Source organism: Haliotis rufescens, unplaced genomic scaffold (assembly GCF_023055435.1).
Source record: "Haliotis rufescens isolate VD_foot unplaced genomic scaffold, xgHalRufe1.0.p SCAF_13, whole genome shotgun sequence".
Lineage (NCBI taxonomy): Eukaryota > Metazoa > Mollusca > Gastropoda > Lepetellida > Haliotidae > Haliotis > Haliotis rufescens.
The window spans coordinates 27,104,491-27,124,545 of NW_025963813.1; the positions used below are offsets into that span (position 1 = coordinate 27,104,491).

General features: G+C 40.8%; 1 protein-coding gene across 4 annotated transcripts in view; it reads right to left on the minus strand.

Moving 5' to 3' along the window:
• Positions 1-1,170: 1,170 nt before the first annotated feature.
• The window catches only part of LOC124152504 (5'-3' exoribonuclease 1-like), an 88,706-nt gene continuing 69,821 nt past the window's right edge, over positions 1,171-20,055 (minus strand). Inside the window, exons 31-41 of one of the 4 annotated variants that reach the window (XM_048394366.1) lie at positions 19,361-19,706; positions 18,659-18,772; positions 17,144-17,569; positions 16,580-16,718; positions 15,109-15,292; positions 12,339-12,417; positions 11,810-11,923; positions 10,700-10,726; positions 7,421-7,550; positions 5,926-6,194; positions 1,171-4,420 (exon numbers count right to left, since the gene is read on the minus strand). In XM_048394366.1, coding sequence (XP_048250323.1) covers positions 4,145-4,420; positions 5,926-6,194; positions 7,421-7,550; positions 10,700-10,726; positions 11,810-11,923; positions 12,339-12,417; positions 15,109-15,292; positions 16,580-16,718; positions 17,144-17,569; positions 18,659-18,772; positions 19,361-19,706 — 2,104 coding nt within the window. In that variant the 3' untranslated portion in view covers positions 1,171-4,144. Of the gene's footprint in view, positions 4,421-5,925; positions 6,195-7,420; positions 7,551-10,699; positions 10,727-11,809; positions 11,924-12,338; positions 12,418-15,096; positions 15,293-16,579; positions 16,719-17,143; positions 17,570-18,658; positions 18,773-19,360; positions 19,707-20,055 lie in introns of all 4 variants that reach the window. The other 3 variants (XM_048394365.1, XM_048394368.1, XM_048394367.1) reach the window with 3 other exon arrangements.

The following is a 20,055-nucleotide window of genomic DNA, read 5'->3' on the forward strand; positions in this document are numbered from 1 at the left end:
TGCGTTCCCTTACCCTTATATTGTGGACCTGATTGTTTCAGGGTGGTTTTATTTACGTTCATAATATCTGGGAATAGACATTGGCCATTGAAGAACACAGTAGCGTCTGTGGTCTGTGTGGTCGGACGCAACCCTGCTACACAAGTATTAGATGAACATTTGGTCACTGAAATGAAAATATTTTAAGAAAAATAACAGTTGTTAAATTAAATTATCTTTTAAAAAGGGAGCCAAGGGACTCTTTATTTTCAGAAACCGAAACTGCACCAATCTAGACTTGCCAACTACTATAGACTTGCATAGGATGTATTGGATATATTTGTTTCAGGCTGTTCTAGTATTAAATCCTGAAAATACTACCTCAATCCTGATGTATTGTACAGGGTTTTTACCTTGACCTACAAAATTAGGGGACCAGAGGATCCCCAAGTACTAATTTCATGGGTCCTTCCTTACTGTAAAGTAATGAAGTGGTGTAGTGTATGGTAAGGCTTAATGAATGCTTTAATTACAGGATCTTTATATTTCTTGTCAAGAATTTGGATCAATGAATATTATGTTACTCAATATATATATATTTTGCTGTGTCCATTCCAGGCCTATGCACATTGCTGCTTCACGTAACTGTGATTATATGTACTGTATTAAGCGTCCTGCTCCATCAGGGGTTGCCAGAACAGCTTCTAGACCAGTCTGTAAGTAGCATGGGATTTGAATTTCTGTCACAAATGTAAAACTGAACAAAGTTCTTTAGGCATTTTTATTTTACCATATTCGACGTTATAAGCGCCCAGGGCCCGCTCAAAATTAGAACTCTTATTAGAATATAATTTTGGTGAGAGAAAAAAAACAGTTGAAAGATCGTAAATTTTGTGGTTTATGCTGACAGCCTGAAATGATACAAAAGAAAACTCTGTGCATATTATACACAACAGATATATTTTCCAGAATTAATTGCCCATAATTAAGGGTGCATATAATACACGAATAAATAAGTCTTGTGTACATTGATCAATCGGAAGGGGTGCTAATTGAGATTGTTCACTTGCAAATACATTAGCAAATATCGCAGTGGGCGCTTATTACGTCGAAAACGGTATTTCACGTTGGTAGTTTCCTTTCGAAAACTGCAGAAGGTTGACCACAGCTGACAAAACACAAGACAAAGACTTCACAACTTAAAATATTTATTACAAGTTGTGTTATTGCTGACCTCAGTTTTTCATCTGTTAAGTGACATGTCGCCATTTGTGACAGACATCGGTGCAGTGAGTAACCTCCGTCCTCCATAGAGCCGACATGGACAAGGCTGACCAACAGCTGCACAAGTTGGCAGTACTATGTCAAAGTAGCACCAGCAGTGGTAGAGTGATCCATGATAGACGATCAACATACAACTAGATAACCAAATATCATTACATTCGAATGCCTTATTCAACTGAGAGTATCAATAATGTTGAAATATTCCAAGCCTACTGAGTTCCTAAAAGGCCTGGGCCCACTTGCACAAAATCATCTTAGTGTTAAGATTATCTTATGCCTATGTTAAAGTATGGGAGTTACGAGTATCTAAGCTCTGTGCAAGTGGGCCCTGGACGTATTTTTCTTTCACTCTTTACCCCTGGCGTTTATAAGATCTTTCTGCATTAAATGAATATAAATGTACATATTAAAATAACCCTTAAAACATTATGGAATATGTTGCATCTTGTCCAAACATCAACTTCGGGAAGTTAAGAAAGAAGAATTTCATATGGGATAAAACAAACCCAAGATGAGATTTAAATCAAGAAGAATGCACGATGCAGCAGTTGACTTGGGTCAATGTTGTAAAGGAAATAAACACATGATAGAACACAACACAATTATCAAATATTTAAATAAATCAATGCTAACTCTTTGGTGGAAATGCTACAGCGTACTGCAACAGTTTATCAATCTTCATTCCATAGTTTATTTTAAAGCAAAAAACAATGCTACAGTCATGGCTTTGAATATAGGCAGGATACTTGTTTTGTATTTTGGTTTGTTAAATAAAAGGCTTTTGCAGTTAAAAAAAACAATTGTCTTGCTGTATCATGGCAATCAAGTCTGGCTCAAGACCGGTCGCCCACTTCTTACAACAAAGTACTCTTCTACCACTAAATCGGACATTTTTTTTTTTCTCATTCAGCATTGCAACCTTCATCCATCTTTTTCTAATCAGGATCATATTTTCAATACTTTTAATGAAGATGCGATGCTATAAAGAAACAAAACGAAAGTTTTGCCGATGTTAAAGAAGACCAATTTCAACTTATCATTTCAAAAAAGAACATTCCTTCAGACAGATTCTTACATCAATGTGAACAATTTCACCGGTTGACAGGATTCCTCTGTAGTCAATTATTATGCTTAACGAACGGAGCCTGGTACTTTAAAGTGATCTTACACCCAACCCCCATACATACAATAATCATAGTGCTTTGTGGAACTTGTCCCACATTGTGATCACAGCTCCCATACTTACAATAGTCATGGAGACACCCAGGGCATTGTTCATTCTCACACAGCAAAAACCTGGGTGTTGCCGTACAAAACAACCTTAGCTCTACGACTATCGTAAGTCTTTGTTGAAGTATGGGAGTTATGTTCACCTTAGGGCTAAGAGTGTGTTGTACAATGGCACCCTGTTTGGAAACAGATGTACAGGAAGCAAAGGAAGCCCCTTCTAATGCCATTTACAGAGAAATTTTGATTTTGCCATTTCCTATTCTTCATCTCATACAACCATCATTCATCAGTGGTAGAAACTGACATCTTTAGTCCTTATATCAAATATAGCAAAGCCCTGTAAAATAGCAATTTTATTTACTAGTCCTGATGATACTTGGGCAGTTTGGCAAGGACTTTGGGACTAAAAAAACAACCATAAAAACCTTTATTTGACATTATGCCATAACTTTTGTCTTCTAGACTCGGCGTAACAATGTACACTACTCAATTTGTATTAGGGACATCCTTATCAAATATTGTGTAGTATAAGAAATACTAGCAAGAGCATTCCAACTGAAAATACACGAAACAGTGTCAGGTTTTGCATAGATACGACACGTTGTAGTAGATATCACCATGTACATGTATAGAGACTGTTCATTTAGCCGGCTGGACTTTGATAATGCAGCTCCACCATAAGGGGAGATCAGTCTGAGAACTTATCACAACACGTTGAGCAGTTCATCCTCGATAATCCAGTGTATTAAATCTCCATTCTATTATGATAAATACCCTGAACTCATATCCACTACTTGGAAGTGATGTCACTAGCTTCACCTCTCATTACTAGCTATGCCCAAATTTAAACAACCATACAAAATAGTTTTCTCGGAACGTTGAGCATGTGTAAGTGATTGTCTTGTCTGAGCAAGCCCTCAATATATATGAATCAGAAGACTATATAATAAATGAACTGTTAGTTAGAAAACATGTTTGACTGAATACCAACACAGGTAGATCAACTTACAGTCTGCCAAAACTAGTGGTTCAAGTAGTAGACTATCCTTATGCTACAAGGTATAGCAATTGTATTTCAAAGAGCAAGTTGAGAATTGGTGATATGGCCTGTTTCAATCAGTGCCCTCTTGCACAAAGCGATCTTTGCGCTAAGACTATCGTAAGCCTATGGGAGTACGATCATCTTGGCGCTAAGATCGCTTTGTGCCCAGTACACAGGTACAGGTCCAGGGTACTTATGAAAGAGTGGAGATATAATACACTGGATGATCGAGGATGGATCAGCATATATACATACTGTCTTGTCCAGTCACCAAGCAGACATGAAAGATGACCTGAAATACTCCACTTGCATGTCACATCTCATACAAATGCATACATCAAAACTTGAAACCTGTTTGCACATAAAGAATTAAAATACAGCCAGTTTTCAAAATTAAAACACAAAAGAGTCACTATTTTCAAGTCTGAAGGAAACCAAGTAAAACTGCCTGGCTAGTAAACACTTTCACTGTGGCTACTGCATGAATTCAATACTTCAGTGAGGTCTGTCTTGCCCACTGAACAACGTCAACTTCAAATGATATGCATCATTGGCACACAACTTCCTTCAAACATGGCGACCTGTGCTTGCTCATCCTGCTGTGACAGTTTAGGAGAAGTTGAGGTTAGCAGCTATTCGAGGACGCCGTTTCTTCCCATGTGCTTGTGCTCCTCCTCCAGCAGACTTGGGTTCAGGTTTATGGGACTTGCAGTGTTCAGTTCTAAGAGCTGAGGAGCTCCCTGACTGGGACTGGGAACTGTCAGTTTGTTTGTTTTCACTTCTAGCGTAACTGTCAGAGTCTCTTATTGGAGCAGCACTGTTATCTACATGGTCTTGGGGCTGGGCGTCGCGCCGCTTTTGGGGTGTCTTCTGGTTCCTAGCAACCTGTGAATAGGGAGCAGAAGAGGAGTCAATATGGAGTGAGTGAGTGAGGTTTTGTGTCACTTTATGCAAATCACATTGGAATTGTAACCAACACATATTAGAATGGTTCCATTAGTAGGCTTACAAACCACCTTCAGCCAAAGGAGTCCTTGTGTAATGTAATGGACCCATGAAGATCCGGGATAGAATAGGTCTTCAGCAACCCATGCTTGCCAAAACAGGCAACTATGAGTGTCGAAAGAGGCGACTAACAGGATCAGGTGGTGCGGCTCGCTGACTTGGTTGATGCATGTCATCGTATCTCAATGGCGTGGATCAATGCTCATGATGTTAATCACAGGATTGTCTGGTCCAGACTCAATTATTTACAGACTGATGTCATATAGCTGGAATATTGCCAAGTTGGGCGTTGAACAACAAACAAACAAACCAACCAAAAGTTGTACATTATTGGAGTGAGTGCCATGTGGAAATACAATGTCAATTTTTTATTTTTAAATCCCCATTCTGAACAATATAATTTACTTCCCAATGTCCCAGCAAAGGGCAGTAGTTTGGAATCAAGAGCAGCACTGTAACAATACACTTTGTCTCAATAGTAAGTGAATGTGTTGTTTCATGCTACATTCCAACTTTATCGCTGGAGTATGTAATAAATCAAGCATGGACCAGACAAACCAGTGCTTGATATTATGGACAACATGCCATGGTGTTAGGATACAAAGACATTCAGGCAACAATGTCACTGAGTCTGAGGTTACTTGAGACTAATTTTATCCAGGTAGTTCCTTTGGGCCAATAGTAAGATAACAATGTTATGCCATACTATGCATGAAAACAAAACAAATTGAAATGACCAAAACATCCTACCAAAATAAATATAGTATGTGTCATTTACCAGTACACTAAACACAGAGCAAGAAAACTGGGCATTAAAAAGCTTAAAACACAAGGCTAGCCAAACGCCCCATGCCACATTAGAAAAGTCTCACATGGGTTAACAAGAATATATCAAAGTATCAACGGAAGTTTCTACACATTGGTAGTGAGTGAGTTGACTTTAAATAAACAGTATTCCAGTTATATCACAGTGTGTCAGCTTAAAAGTCTGAAGTGATGCAGGTCTCAGACGTTTACCACTTTAGTGAAACCCACGAGCATGGCTATGGTGCTGACAAACCTAGAAACATAATCAGGGTGAACCGGGATTCGAATCCACAATCTCAGGCTTCGAGCGCGACCAAAGGACACAACTCTGCACAGCGAATTGCAGCGCCTCACACGACTGAGCCACCTGTGCCGCCACCTGTGCCGCCACCTGTGCCCCCAACATGGTCAAGAAATCAATTTGTCATCCAATGAAGAAACCATCTTATGTCAAAAAACATGTCCTGAGATTCATTACTTTGACCTTTGGTACTGGTGTGCTAAACATTAATGTGGTTTCACGAAACTACTTCTCAAGAATGAGAAGTAGGAACAAAGCAAGTATTACTGAAGATCACCTGTAGAGGAATGAAGGCAGGGTCTGTCACCAATCCCGGCTTCCTCGATGCCTCTGTGCTCTGATAGCTTCCTCCCAACCCCATGTCAGACTGGTTACCTTGGTGATGGTTCCACGAACCACTTCCTGCATTTTGATTGGCTGGATGCTGATGTCGTGGACCCCCGTGTTGGTGATGACCATGACCCTGATATCTCTGAGACTGTGGAGGGCCCGGAAACTGATGGCGGGGATGTCGTAGTTGAGAGTAGCCTCCCCTTGGTACAAACACTAGTCAGAAAAAGGAATATTGTTACAAACTATTGCTATTTATTATTATTTTCTAATACTGCAGAATATTAACAAATATGTGACCTGAAAATCCTGTGAGTGAGTCGATTGAGTTTATGGGGTGATGAAGAATAAAGGAATTTTGACTAACTCATTAAAGAACATTCTTTAATCTGAGTCAAAATGTTAATTACAATTATATAGGGTTACTGTTACAGTTTCACACAGGCCCGTGAGTGTGTCTACTTACTGTCCTAGGGAGGTCCCACAAAGCTATGGAAGATTAGGCATGGAAGTTACGACAGTCTCACAGGGGTGGGGAAAACAGATGTGGGGTGGGGCATCCTCTTCCCTCGGAGGTCAGACTACTTACTTTGTGCTGTACCAGGTCGAACTGGACTAAAGGCAGCTAGAGTTTGGGGAACAGATGTAGGGGTGGGGGAAACACAGATGTAGCGGTGGGGGTAACACAGATGTGAGGGTGGGGGCATCCTCTCCCCTGGGGGTCAGGCTACTTACTTTGTGCTGTACCAGTTTGAACTGGATTAAAGGCAGAGTTTGGGAAACACAGATGTGGGGGTGGGGGCATCATCATCCCTTGGGTCAGGCTACTTACTTTGTGCTGTAGTTTGGGGAACACAGATGTAGGGGTGGGGGAAACAGATGTTGGGGTGGTGGAAACACAGATGTGACGGTGGGGGAAACACAGATGTGGCGGTGGGGGCATCATCATCCCTTGGGTCAGGCTACTTACTTTGTGCTGTAGTTTGGGGAACACAGATGTAGGGGTGGGGGAAACAGATGTTGGGGTGGTGGAAACACAGATGTGACGGTGGGGGAAACACAGATGTGGCGGTGGGGGCATCATCATCCCTTGGGTCAGGCTACTTACTTTGTGCTGTAGTTTGGGGAACACAGATGTAGGGGTGGGGGAAACAGATGTTGGGGTGGTGGAAACACAGATGTGACGGTGGGGGAAACACAGATGTGGGGGTGGGGGCATCATCATCCCTTGGGTCAGGCTACTTACTTTGTGCTGTAGTTTGGGGAACACAGATGTAGGGGTGGGGGAAACACAGATATGAGGTGCCCCACCGTGGGGCATCCTCCCCCCAGGGGGTCGGGCTACTTTGTGCTGTACCAGGTCGAACTGGACTGAAGGCAGACTTTGGGGAACACAGATGTTGGGGTGGGGCATCCTCCCCCCTGGGGGTCAGGCTACTCACTTTGTGCTGTACCAGGTCGAACTGGACTGAAGGCAGAGTTTGGGGAACACAGATGTGGGGGTGGGGGCATCATCATCCCTGGGGGTGGGATGTTCATGAACGGCGGATGCTGTGTCCGGTCTAAGGCTTGCTGCAATAACAAAAACAACTGATGACACTCCTGCTACTCTGCTACAACCCCATCAGTAAAGGGTCCTGACTGGGTCAGAGGTAGTCATTAGTCAGTAAGATTTCTTACTTTTAGTCAGTAGGCTGTAGTAACTTTTCTAAAAATGACAGGAATTGGTCTTAAAATCTGTAAATGGTGCAACATAGCAACACCAAAATGAAATTGAAGCATTAAAATATATTTTAAAATGAAAACATAGGGTTGTTTATATTTCCCCGACAAGGAATAACTACAAAGTTAAAAGAAAGTTAGGAAACTTATCAATTTAAATGTATTATACCTAACTTAAAATCTGTTGCAAATTTACCTTAAAAACTCATGTCCCAACTTCAACTATTATATTTTAACCTTTCCTAGGTACTTAACATGAAGAGAAAATCCCCAAACGTATTTGAAATTGGATTTTTTTTCATTTATACCTACCTACATTAATATAGGTGTCCAAGATTCATAATGCCAAAAAGGAGAAGAAAAAAACTGTCTAGCCTTATTTTGCTGCAATATTTTTTTCATGAATTTTATTTTTTTTATCAGCTTGGACCAACCAAAGATTTACACAACAATGCTGGGACCATGAACGAGACGAGTAAATTCTTTTTTTACAATTAGCTGTAGTTCATCGTCATATTACATGAACAATGAAGGTTAAATAGAGACAGATCTTAACCTTATCAAATATCTTAAAATTTTATTTCCCACCTGGTTGTAAACCAATCAGAACCATCTTTGTAAATAAAACAATGTCAGTCTTGTATTTCTATCATCCTTATTCACTGTCCATTTATATTAACTTCAAAATATAGCAAAAACACTTGTTAGACATTAAGTATGTTGACAATAACACATTGATGCTTCACCTAGTACCTACTAAGCTAAACTTGGCAACTCAAAATTGTTAAGGATCACTCTATCCTTTCAGATTACTATAGTTAACCTGTCATAGCACGACAGATCAGCTATAGTAATACAAGTGAGTGAGTATGGTTTAACACCGCTTTTAGCAATATTCCAGCAATATCATGGCAGGGGACACCAGAAATTGGCTGTACCCATGTATGGAATCGAACTGGGTTTTCGGCATGACGAGCAAACTGTTTAACCACAAGACTACTCCCCCTCCCCCTATGGTAATACAAAAGATTCAGGTTATCCTAACTGTTTTTGAATAGTATGTAACAATTACACTGCCATGGTGCAAATCATTGATGAAAATGTCCATAAACAAAAATATACAAAGCTACCAAGCTGTAACTATGTCTCAGTGTGCAACAGCTAATAAACACTAGCTATATATTGTAATCATGAATTTTCTATGTGCATTTGCATATCAGTGAATCAGGAGTTTTTAGAAGTAAAAACCATCTATATTCTGATCATCAAGGACGAAATCAACAACAAAATAATGATAGACAATATCCTGAAATCAAAACCTATGCACAAGACACATGCTTTCACTGACAATCAATAGACATAACAAAAAAGCATAAATCTCAAGTTATATTGCCTCAAGCGTTGAAGAGAATAAAACAGTTCTGTTGTTTTTCATGAAAAGTGGGTGAGTGAGTTGGGTTCAACGCCGCTTTGAACAGTATTCCAGTTATATCGCGGCGTGTCAGCTTAATGTGGGAGGAAAGCCAGAAGTGATGCAGGTCTCAGACGTTTACCACTTCGGTAAAACCCACAAGCACAGGTATGGTGGTGACAAACCTAGAAACATAATTGGGGCAAACCGGGATTCAAACCCACAATCATAGGTTTTTTCGGCGTGCCCAAGGGACGCAACTCTGCACAGTGAATCACGGCACCTTAGACGACTGGGCCACCCGTGCCCCCTATTCATGAAAAGTATTTACTTTGTCAACTCATAAGAGACAGTTAACAGACTTTGACTTGACAGTTAACAGACTTTGACTTCACAGTTATGACTGCAGGACTGTTGCCAAAGCATATAATTTGAATATGCAATACTTTTTTAGTGAGCTGTAACAGCCGTAAACACACACACACAAAGACAAATATAAAAAAACAGTACACAAATACATGTATCTAAGTAAGACGAAATAATGGCGCTGAAGCTGCTGAACATCAGAGATGCCAACCCCAAACTGAGTTTTACACTGCTTTCAGAAATATCCCAGAAATATCACGGCGGGGGACACCAGAAATGGTCTTCACACATTGTACCCATGTGGGAAATCGAACCCGGGCCTTTGGTGTGACGAGCATTTGCTTTCAGTTTCACCACTAGCATTACTGACTTTGGTTTTGCTACTTAAATCACCATTTGCATTTCAAATCATTATCCAAACTTCTCAAAGTGTGTAACCCTTCCCTTCCTCAGCAAAACAAGTGATTATTCATTGGCAAAATATGACGATGCATGTAGAAATTTGAACAAGCAAGTTAGGGATGTTGTTCTATATGGTACAAATCACATTGGTTTTGTTTGTTTGTTGTTTAACACCACACTCAGCAATATTCCAGCTATGTGACGGCAGTCTGTAAATAATCGAGTCTGGACCAGACAATCCAGTGATTGATATCATGAGCATCGATCTACGCAATTGGGATACATGGCGTGCATCAACCAAGTCAGCGAGCCTGACCACCCGATCCCGTTAGTCGCCTCTTACCACAAGCATAGTCGCCTTTTACGGCAAGCATGGGTAGCTGAAGACCTATACTACCCCGGATCTTCACAGGTACAAATCACATTGAGAAAGCATTGTTCATGTGCACTGAAACTTTTTTTTCAAAGCTTGAAATATCATGCTACTTTGTAACAAACTCAGTATCTAAAGTGAAGTAGGCAGTCATTCCATGCAGACAGCGTATATAGAAAACAAAAAAACCTACACTGATGGATTAGCTAATAGCGATGGTGATTAGCTGAAAATAACTGCCAATGTTTAATTTTAAAACATTATATATTTCACTTCATTATAATGAACATTGGTCCAAAATATTGAAATGATCTTGCCTAATTTGTAATCGTTGGCATCTCTGTAACCATGGTAACATGTCTAGTGTACAGAGGTACAAAGAATAAAGCATTAAGTCACCAGTGGTGTACAAAACTAGCAAAGGTCAAAGATCAAGTAAGAACTCACCAGGATAATTTGCCATTCAAGAGTAAACTTTTTGACAAAAAAACAACAAAAAACATTTTAAAAAATTGAATTAAACATTTCATCCAGATATGATATCTTCAAAACTGTCAACATATGCGTACAAAAAATATATTTGTCAAAACCATGTAAAGTCATGGCGAGATATGTTGAACAAAAAACAATGTAACATATCTGTAACACTAACAGTAAGAGAACATGTTCTTGTCCATTGAAAGATCCCCAACTGTCACATGTCCAAAATTCTGTTGAATATTCGGCAGAAGTTCAGATCACAGTGTGCTAATCTGACAATATATTTGTGTGTAAAATAACACATTCTGAAAACGCAGGGGACAGAAGCTTGTTCACGTAGAAATAATATTTTCTATTTTTTTTAAGTTTTGACAAATTTTCACAACTAACTCTTGAGAATAGACTCCAGTACAAATGAGAAATTATCAGATGGAGGTGTAACCAGAAAACGAGAATTATTTTTTGAAGACCAAATAAATTTGCTGCAGCACCAAACTTGATAATGATAAATACCCTGTGCTGGTATGCTAGCTATCAGAAAGTGCACAGAAATGCTTTAACTGTCACTTTCCCACGTTATGCTGTGGGCCAAAGTAGCAAAATGGGTGAACTCCTCGTGACTTGTGACAAATATATTTTTTGGAGTAGCCACACGAATATTCAATCACTTTCTGTCCATTCATTCTGTTGACAGAAAACGCAAAGACAGTCATTTCACATTTTCCACTAGCCTGTAAGACCATCTAATACTACTGGTACTGATTCCTTGACTTGTCTTGTGGACCAACGGGTTTGTGGAACCCTGTAGATGAGGTGAAATGGGGTTTAATCTCGAGTTCAAGGTTTAACTGCGCCATGCACGCACGCATATGTGTGTGACAATGTGTGTAACTGACAGTGTGTGTGTGTGCGTGCGTGCATGCGTGCGTGTGTGTGCATGCGTGCGTGTGTGTGTGTGTGTGTGTGCATGCGTGCGTGCGTGTGTCTGTGTGTGTGTTTTGGCATGCCAAAGGGATGCAACTCTGCACAGCGAACTGCAGAACATTAGAACTCTAGGAACGTATGTTTGTGACTCACCAGATGAAGCAGGGCAATGCTTGCAGCACTCTCTGCAGCCTCCTCGCGACTGCCACACTCGGATCCTTCGAACCTTGCCCCATTTGTCAGCATCACCATGCTCGTGAAGTGACCCTGCACAAACACACAGGACTCCTGTTAGTGCAACTGAAGAGTGGTTATAGTGTCATGTGGCTTTAAGGAAAAAACATTTGATATTACCACTTGGATGAAACCCAAGACCACAGATAGACAAGGGGATCCTGGAATGTCTGTACTCTGCAAATTGCAGTACCTCAAGACCCAATACCCACACCTGAAGTGAGGTGAGGTGAGATGAAATGGGGTTTAGCGTCGCATTCAACATTTTTGCACTTACATGGCGACATACATGCACATCTAATAGTACTGAGATACCATGCCACTGTTTAACATGAATACCCCACTCAGACACAGCATACTGACTCCGAGCCGACCAGTCCTTGTTTTAGCCTTCTTGTCTGGGTCCCCTCCCCGGACTTCCCATGTGTTACTGAACAAGTGAACAGACCTGTACACGCTTGAAGTCGTATCCCGGAGCTGCTAGCCCCAGATTCTTACACCTGGCCTCTAGGTCCAGCACTGGGTTCCTGTAATGTGAGTGAGTGGGTGAGTAAGTTGGGTTTAAGTTTAATTGAGGATATATAGCAGATTACCCTACTACAGTCTGCAACTTTAGCCACTAGACTGAAGCCCAAGACAAGCAAACTTCTGTTTGATCTGGTAAACTCAGCTGATAATAGTCAACATACTAACACCACCAACTTCTACAGAAAATGATGCTAGAAACCAAGTTTGGCTTGAATGTGGTATGAAAGCCCAAAATGATACAGGTCATGACATCAGAAGCCAAAGATCTTCATAAGAGTATCCAGATACAGCTAAGGGGCATAACTCTGCATATCAAATTGTGGCATTCTTGACCACCAGTGCCCCTTCAAACAATCATTGACAAACTTATTGATTACTACATTACTACAGCCAACATAATGAAATCCCTGGGATCAACAAAATCAGTTCACTTTCTTGAGGACTCTGTGGCCAACTGGCCAACTGTTAACAATTTTGCATTTTGAAAATTTGATAAATAAAATGATGATCCTTCGGACCATATACATTTGTTTAAGTGAGCGAGCGAGCGGGTTTTACACTACTTAGAACAGTATTAGGGTAATATGACTGCAAGGTAGCTTGATGTGGGAGGAACGCCTAAAGTGATGCAGGTCTTAGACATTTACCACTTTGGTGAAACCTATGAGCATGGATATGGTAGTGACAAACCTAGAAACATAATTAGGTGAATCAAGATTCGAACCATGATGATAGACTTTGGACATACCCAAGGGACGCAACTCTGCACACCAAATTGCAGCACCTTAGACAACTGGACCACCCATGATCACTTTAAACCTGACATCAGACTGTAACTTTTTCTTGTTGAAAGTGTAAAATTTGGAGACAAGGTAATGAATAAGCTATTTTCAACTGTGTTTGAAGGAATACAGTGTGTGTTGGCTAGCATTATCATGTTTATTAATCAGTAAATGAAACAATTTATTTGTTATGTGTTACTTATATGTGCACTTTGTTTGAAACTACATGTTCCACAAAGCGATCACAGCTCTAATATGATCGTAAATCCCATTCTATAACACAGACTAATCAGCAGTCGTAGAGCTACGATCACTTTGTGAAACAGAGCCTTGGCGTCCCAAAATAAGTCTTAGATCAAACTAATACAGGAAGATTTGTCACAAGCAGCAGGCATATTTCAGCAACACCCATTATACAGAGAATCTGTCACAAATGTATTTGTAACAACTATATTAACACCGGTCACAACACAAATCAAAGTAACAAAACTTGCCGAGGAGTGTTTCTTTAAGTGAGTGTTGATATAATTTATCTTAAAATACACAAGGGTAAATTTTTTATTGCAAATTAATAGGTACAAAAAAATGTATGAATTTGATGACCAAACTGACTTTTGAGACCACCTTTTGTAAATCACTAGGTAAAGAATGTCAAGATCAACTTTCTTAATTCAACTGAATCATGTTTAAATCATGTGCTTTTCTCTACCATCAATTTCAACACAACATTATCATTGCAAAAACAATGTTATGGTGAACACTAAGACGGCAACAACCAACAAAACAAGAATGTAATGAGATCTCAAACACAAGAACGTAATGAAATCAATAGAACAAAAACGTTATGAGATCATCAGAACAAGAACATAATGAGATCTTCAGAACAAGAACATAATAATATCGACGAACACCGAGACCTCCCCCAAAACAAGGAACATATCATGCTGTGACGGATCCAACATGCAATGTGAGGGCACACCGACTATTGATAACAACATAGCGTAAGTAACAAGCCTGTAAGTCAACTTTGTGTCAACTTTCCTACGAATATGTGTGAAATCATGCAACATGTACAGTGCACACTGTCAATACCCACAATTTCTGTGAACCAGCATTCAGATTTTGTCCAGAAAGCATCCATTAATAGTGCCCAACTTAAAACAAACACTCACTATGTCTTGACACAGTGTACATTGTGATGATATTAACCATGCAGTAAAAGAGTTGTTCAAGTTCACATCCAAATGACATTGAAATAAAAATAAATTAAAAATGTATTTTTAAATATTCCCTTTGAAAATATCAGCAGCAGTCCCTATTGGTGAGTTAGGTTGTGTCTATGAAAAGTTATTTTTTTTAGAATATGTCTGAATAACCATAACATAGCGATCCGGGGTAGAATAGGTCTTCAGCAACCCATGCTTGCCGTAAAAGGCGACTATGCCTGTTGTAAGAGGCGACTAACGGGATCGGGTGGTCAGGCTCGCTGACTTGATTGATGCATGTCATCGATCCCAATTGCATGGATCGATGCTCGTGATATCAATCACTGGATTGTCTGGTCCAGACTCGATAATTTACAGACTGCCGTCATATAGCTGGAATATTGCGGAGTGCGGCATTAAACAACAAACAAACAAAAATAATAAACAAACCAAAGCAGTCAATTCACCTTTGACCTGGTCATGCCCCCAGTCTAAAGTGACAGAAAGTTAATTGGACGCCTAGTTGTCAGTCATGTCAACATGACACATGAATTTAAAATGTACCAATTATATGGGCCAAAAAGTGCCTGTATATTACCTTGTTCTTATGATAAACGCAATCAAGAACCGAAAACTTGAACAACCCTTTCCGCCATGCAATTAAAGTAAGCACAAACAAACCACAACACACCCTGTGTCTAACCTAGGTCCAGATTCGTGAGGTCGGTGATTCACATGACCTTGACCTTGATGCTGTTGCCTTTGACCTTGCCGCTGCTGTTGTCTGTGACCCTGACCTTGATGCTGCTTTCTTTCTTGCTCCTTCTGTTGCTGTTGCTGTTGCTGTTGCTTGGGTTGTGGTGGAGAGGTCTCCTGTTGTTTAGCACCTATAAAATGTCATAAAATGTTATGTTGTAAAATATCCACAATTAACACAGCTGTTATTATTCTCCATTCAGAACTGCCTGTTTACATTCGTTTTCATGATACAAAAGTCACCAATGATGCCTTGGATACTTTAATCGCATCCATGCTTATCAGCTGATCATGAAGTTCAACTCATGTTGCCAGATCTTGACAAAGATCATAAAACTAAATTCTTAAAACTAAAGTTGGTAATTTGTATGCAATGTCATACAATCAATACTGTATGAGAACTATAACCCTGCAGGTAATCAAGATAAGGATACTATGGCCAGCAGAGATATATATCTGGCTGCACATGCAGATACATGTTAATGCAGACCGCCTCCCTGGTCTAGTGGTAGAGCGTCCACCCGGAGAGCGGAAGGTCCGGGGTTCGATCCCCGGCCGCATCATACCAAAAGACGCTAAAAGATGGTACTTATTGTTACCCTGTCTGGCGCTCGGCATTAAGGGGCTAAAACAAGGACTGGTCGGCTCAGAGTCAGTATACTGTGTCTGAGTGGGGTATTCATGTTAAACTGCGGCATGGTATCCCAGTGGGCTAGCACTATAAATCGGCATCAGTCCGGACTAGTACAAGCAGCCACACACACACACACGTTCATGCACGTTGCTAATAAGTGCAATAATCTTGGACGCGACATTAAACCCAATTTCACCTCACCTCACATGTTAATGCAATATATGATTACACTGAACACTGCATGGTGCTTCTTGTACTTGTTATGTATCACCAAAGCATCACGATAATATTTGACACGATGATACAAGTAGCATATATCATGAGATCACGACCTCACCAAAGCATCATGATAATATTTGATACGATGATACAAGTAGCATATATCATGAGATCACGACCTCAACAAAGCATCACGATATTATTTGATACCACAATACAAGTAGCATATCATGAGATCACGACCTCACAAAAGCATCACAATAATATTTGATACGATGATACAAGTAGCATATCAAGAGTTCATGAACTCATAATCATATCATATCACAAAGTGCACTGTTACTTCCTCAAAGGGATCTTTGCTATTACCATTGGAACGCATATACAAAACATAGGCTTACAATAGTGATAGAGCAAAAATCACTTTGTGCACATGGGCCCTAGCACGTTGGATACCTGGGCCCTGCTTGACAAAGCCGTCACAGCACTACATCTGCTGTTCATACACTTGATGATTACTATGGGTTCTAGGTCCCACAATGACCTCACAAGGACAAATACTCACCATCAAACAGTTCCTGCACTGATAACTGTTTCCCATACGCTTTTGTTGGCGAGGATGTATTAGGCACACTACCACCGTCTGGCGTTGAACCTGTGTCCGATCCGATCTTCAGCATGTGTTTCAGTGCAGAACTACCATCCTGTATGACAAACAAGGAGAGAGTGTATGAATTAGTAATCTTATAATATTCCATCAACATCATAGCATGACGTAAGTATTGTTTTATACTGGGTCAGAACCAAGAATGGGTACATTAGTGCCTATGTGGGGTACACAGGTCTGGAAAGTGAAAGCTTTGACCATGAGGAAACACCATTTTGTTTGTTTGTAGTTTAACGCTGCATTATATTTCAGCTTAATGATCATGATATGTATAATAACCAAATCTGGAATAGACAATCCAGTGATTAATCATGATAATTGGGATAAGATGACATGAATCAAGCAAGGCACAAAGTCTGACCATGGCAAGCATGGATTGCTGCAGACCTTTCTTCTTACCCCATGGGTAGGCTATACTATTTAGGAGACAGGGAGTGAAGAGATTGATTGTGACGGTCTCACCTGTTCCGTGGCATTATTATTACTACTGTTGATCCCTCCAACAACCTCTTCCTCCTTCTGGGTCTTCCCTGACAACTCCAGAGAGTCCATCATGGCGATGAACTCGTCCTTCTCTGCGGCGTCCTTCTGCAAGCTGGCACGGTCAAACAGAGTCTGTAGATCTATCTTCTTACTACTGCTAGCTCCAAACTTGTTTTCACTTTCCGAGTCCTGAACAGTGGCACTGTCACTACCTCCACTCAGTTCTGGTTTCTTCTGATGCCTTGTTGTAGGAGGAGTTATCTGCCCTAATGCAAGTGCTGCCTGTTGGAGTGATGGTTCTTGGATGAGGTTGCCACCAGATGGTGTTGTCTGTCCGGTGCCGGCCTGCAGCTCCTTCCACATGTTGGCAAACTCGGAGTTTGTGCTTGCTGCATCTTGGGAAGGCTACAATCATGAAAATCATTACTGTAAAAACAGCACCAAATCTGGACCAGGCCAACCAGTGGCTGACAGGCACAAGCAGCCATCTATACCGCCGGGGTACAAAGAACAAGCAGCCAGGTCGGCTCTTACAACTAGGATGGGTCTTGCTCTGCCAAGGGCCCCGGTCCACAAAGTGATCTCAGCACTACGACACCAAAGTCATCCAAGGGCTAAGGTGATCGTAACTGCCATGCTTTATAATGGACTTACGATTGTTGTAGTGCTAAGATCACTCTGTGGAACGGGTACCAGGATAGAAAAAGATGCTATGACAATCGTAAGCCCTTGTTAAATTACGGCAGTTACGATCACCTTAGCCATAAGATCACTTTGGTGTCATAGCACCGAGATCACTTTGATGGATACAGGGCCTAGGACAGAACAAGACGCTACCACAATTGTAAGCCCAGTTGAAGTATGTCAGTTTCAATCACTTTAGCCCTAAGATGGCTTTGGTATTGTAGCGCTGAGATCACTTTGTGGAACGGGGCCTAGGAATGAACAAGATGTAATGTCAATCATAAGCCCATGTTAAAGCATAGCAGTTACGATCACCTAAGCGCTAAGATCACTTTGTTGAACAGGTCCCCGGAATACACATAGGGTGCTCAAGTTGAAATACTAAACTTCAGTAGACAGGAAGTTATAGTGTAGATCCAGACATACCAATCCCAAATTGTGGAAGAAAATAATAACTGGGATCATTGGGGTTCAAATTAGTAATTAAAATCTCAGATATTGACAATGTTGTTTTTAAACCACATTTGTTGCAACAAAATGAGTGATGTTTGGATAATTTAGATCCTGTTATTCCTTGAAACTATGAACAGTCATGTTTCAAATTTTGGAACAACTCTGGGCTTCGTTGCTTCAGCTGCAACAAATTGATGTAGGAAGCTTTATTCGGAAAATGTTGGAGTGAGTGAGTGAGTGAGTGAGTGAGTGAGTGAGTGAGTGAGTGAGTGAGTGAGTGTGAGTGAGTGATCAGGTGTGAGTGAGTGAGTGTGAGTGAGTGTGTTTACAATCAAACAGTTTGAGATAAGTACTTACCTGTGACTTCCCTCCAGTCTGTTGAGTTCTGTTTGGTGTTCGTTTAGAGAACTGTGTTTGTGTGACCTTCGGTGTAACAAACTGGGGATTGCTGTTGGTAAACCCGCCATTTTTCTGTGAACAAATTGACAGTAATGTTTAGTCCATGCGACAGTTTAGTATTCATCCAATATACAGTAAACGGTCATTCTTTGTTGTGTTTATTCTCTCATGCTTGCTCTATCATATATCTCGATAAACACAGTATCAAATTTAGTCACTGATTATTTGTTTGGGTGGGGTGAAATGGGGTTTAAAGTTGCATTCAAGATTACCGCACTTGATACAACGACGTGCATGCACATGTGTGTGTGTGTGTGGCTTCTTTTACTAAGTTTGATTATTGAATGCTGGTTTTATAGTGCTAGCACGGAGATACCAGTTTAACATGGGTACCCACTCAGATGCAGTACACTGACTCCCCAACCAGCCACACCTTATTTTATCCCCCTTCATGCCGAGTGCCAGGCAAGGTAACAATCTTTTAACATCTTTTGGTATGATCAAACCACCAACCTGCCATTCTCTGGGCATACACTCTATCCACTAGACCACAGAGGCGGTTGATTTTTTTTACTTCCTTTTTACTTTAGTATCTTTCAAAAAAAAGTCTGAAAACAAAACAAAAATAAGTTGGTCTGCCTAATCAAGTTATACAATCACCTGTCCAAATCCTTTATTGAAGCTGTCACTCCCATTGTAGTAATTGTATTTGTCCTGTTTCTGTGATGAATCAAACTGGTCATTGTGTCTGTGATTTGGACGTCGATCTCCAGACCCCCACTGCATATGGGGCTCCTTGCCCCGACCTCTGTGTCCCCCTGACTTTGACATGAGATCGCTGTAACTGTGGTTGGTGTTGAGGTTGGCCCCTGACCCGAGACCCCAGGTGCCAATGGCTGGACGGAGACCCTGAGCCCCATCATGACTCCTCTTCTCCTTCCTCTCTCCGTGGCTCAGGTTGATCATCGCAGCTGCCGGGACACGGTAGCCTCGGTTTGAAGAACACCTGCAACAATACATACATAGAATTAGAATCATACTTGCCGTAACAGGCGACTCTGCTTGTTGTAAAAGGCCACTAAGGGGATCGGGCGGTCAGGCTCGCTGACTCGGTTGATGCATGTCATCAATCCCAATTGTGTGGATCGATGATCATGATGTCAATCACTGGATTGTCTGGTCCAGACTCGATTATTTACAGACCGCTATCATATAGTTGGAATATTGCTGAGTGCGGGTACCAGGGTCCTCTCCTGACCTGGAATCCTCACGTGGATCCCATATGACCAATCTGGAGAAAAGGGACTTTATGCATGCAAGAATACAGTTGTGCTGTGATGTCCTAAAGACGTTTG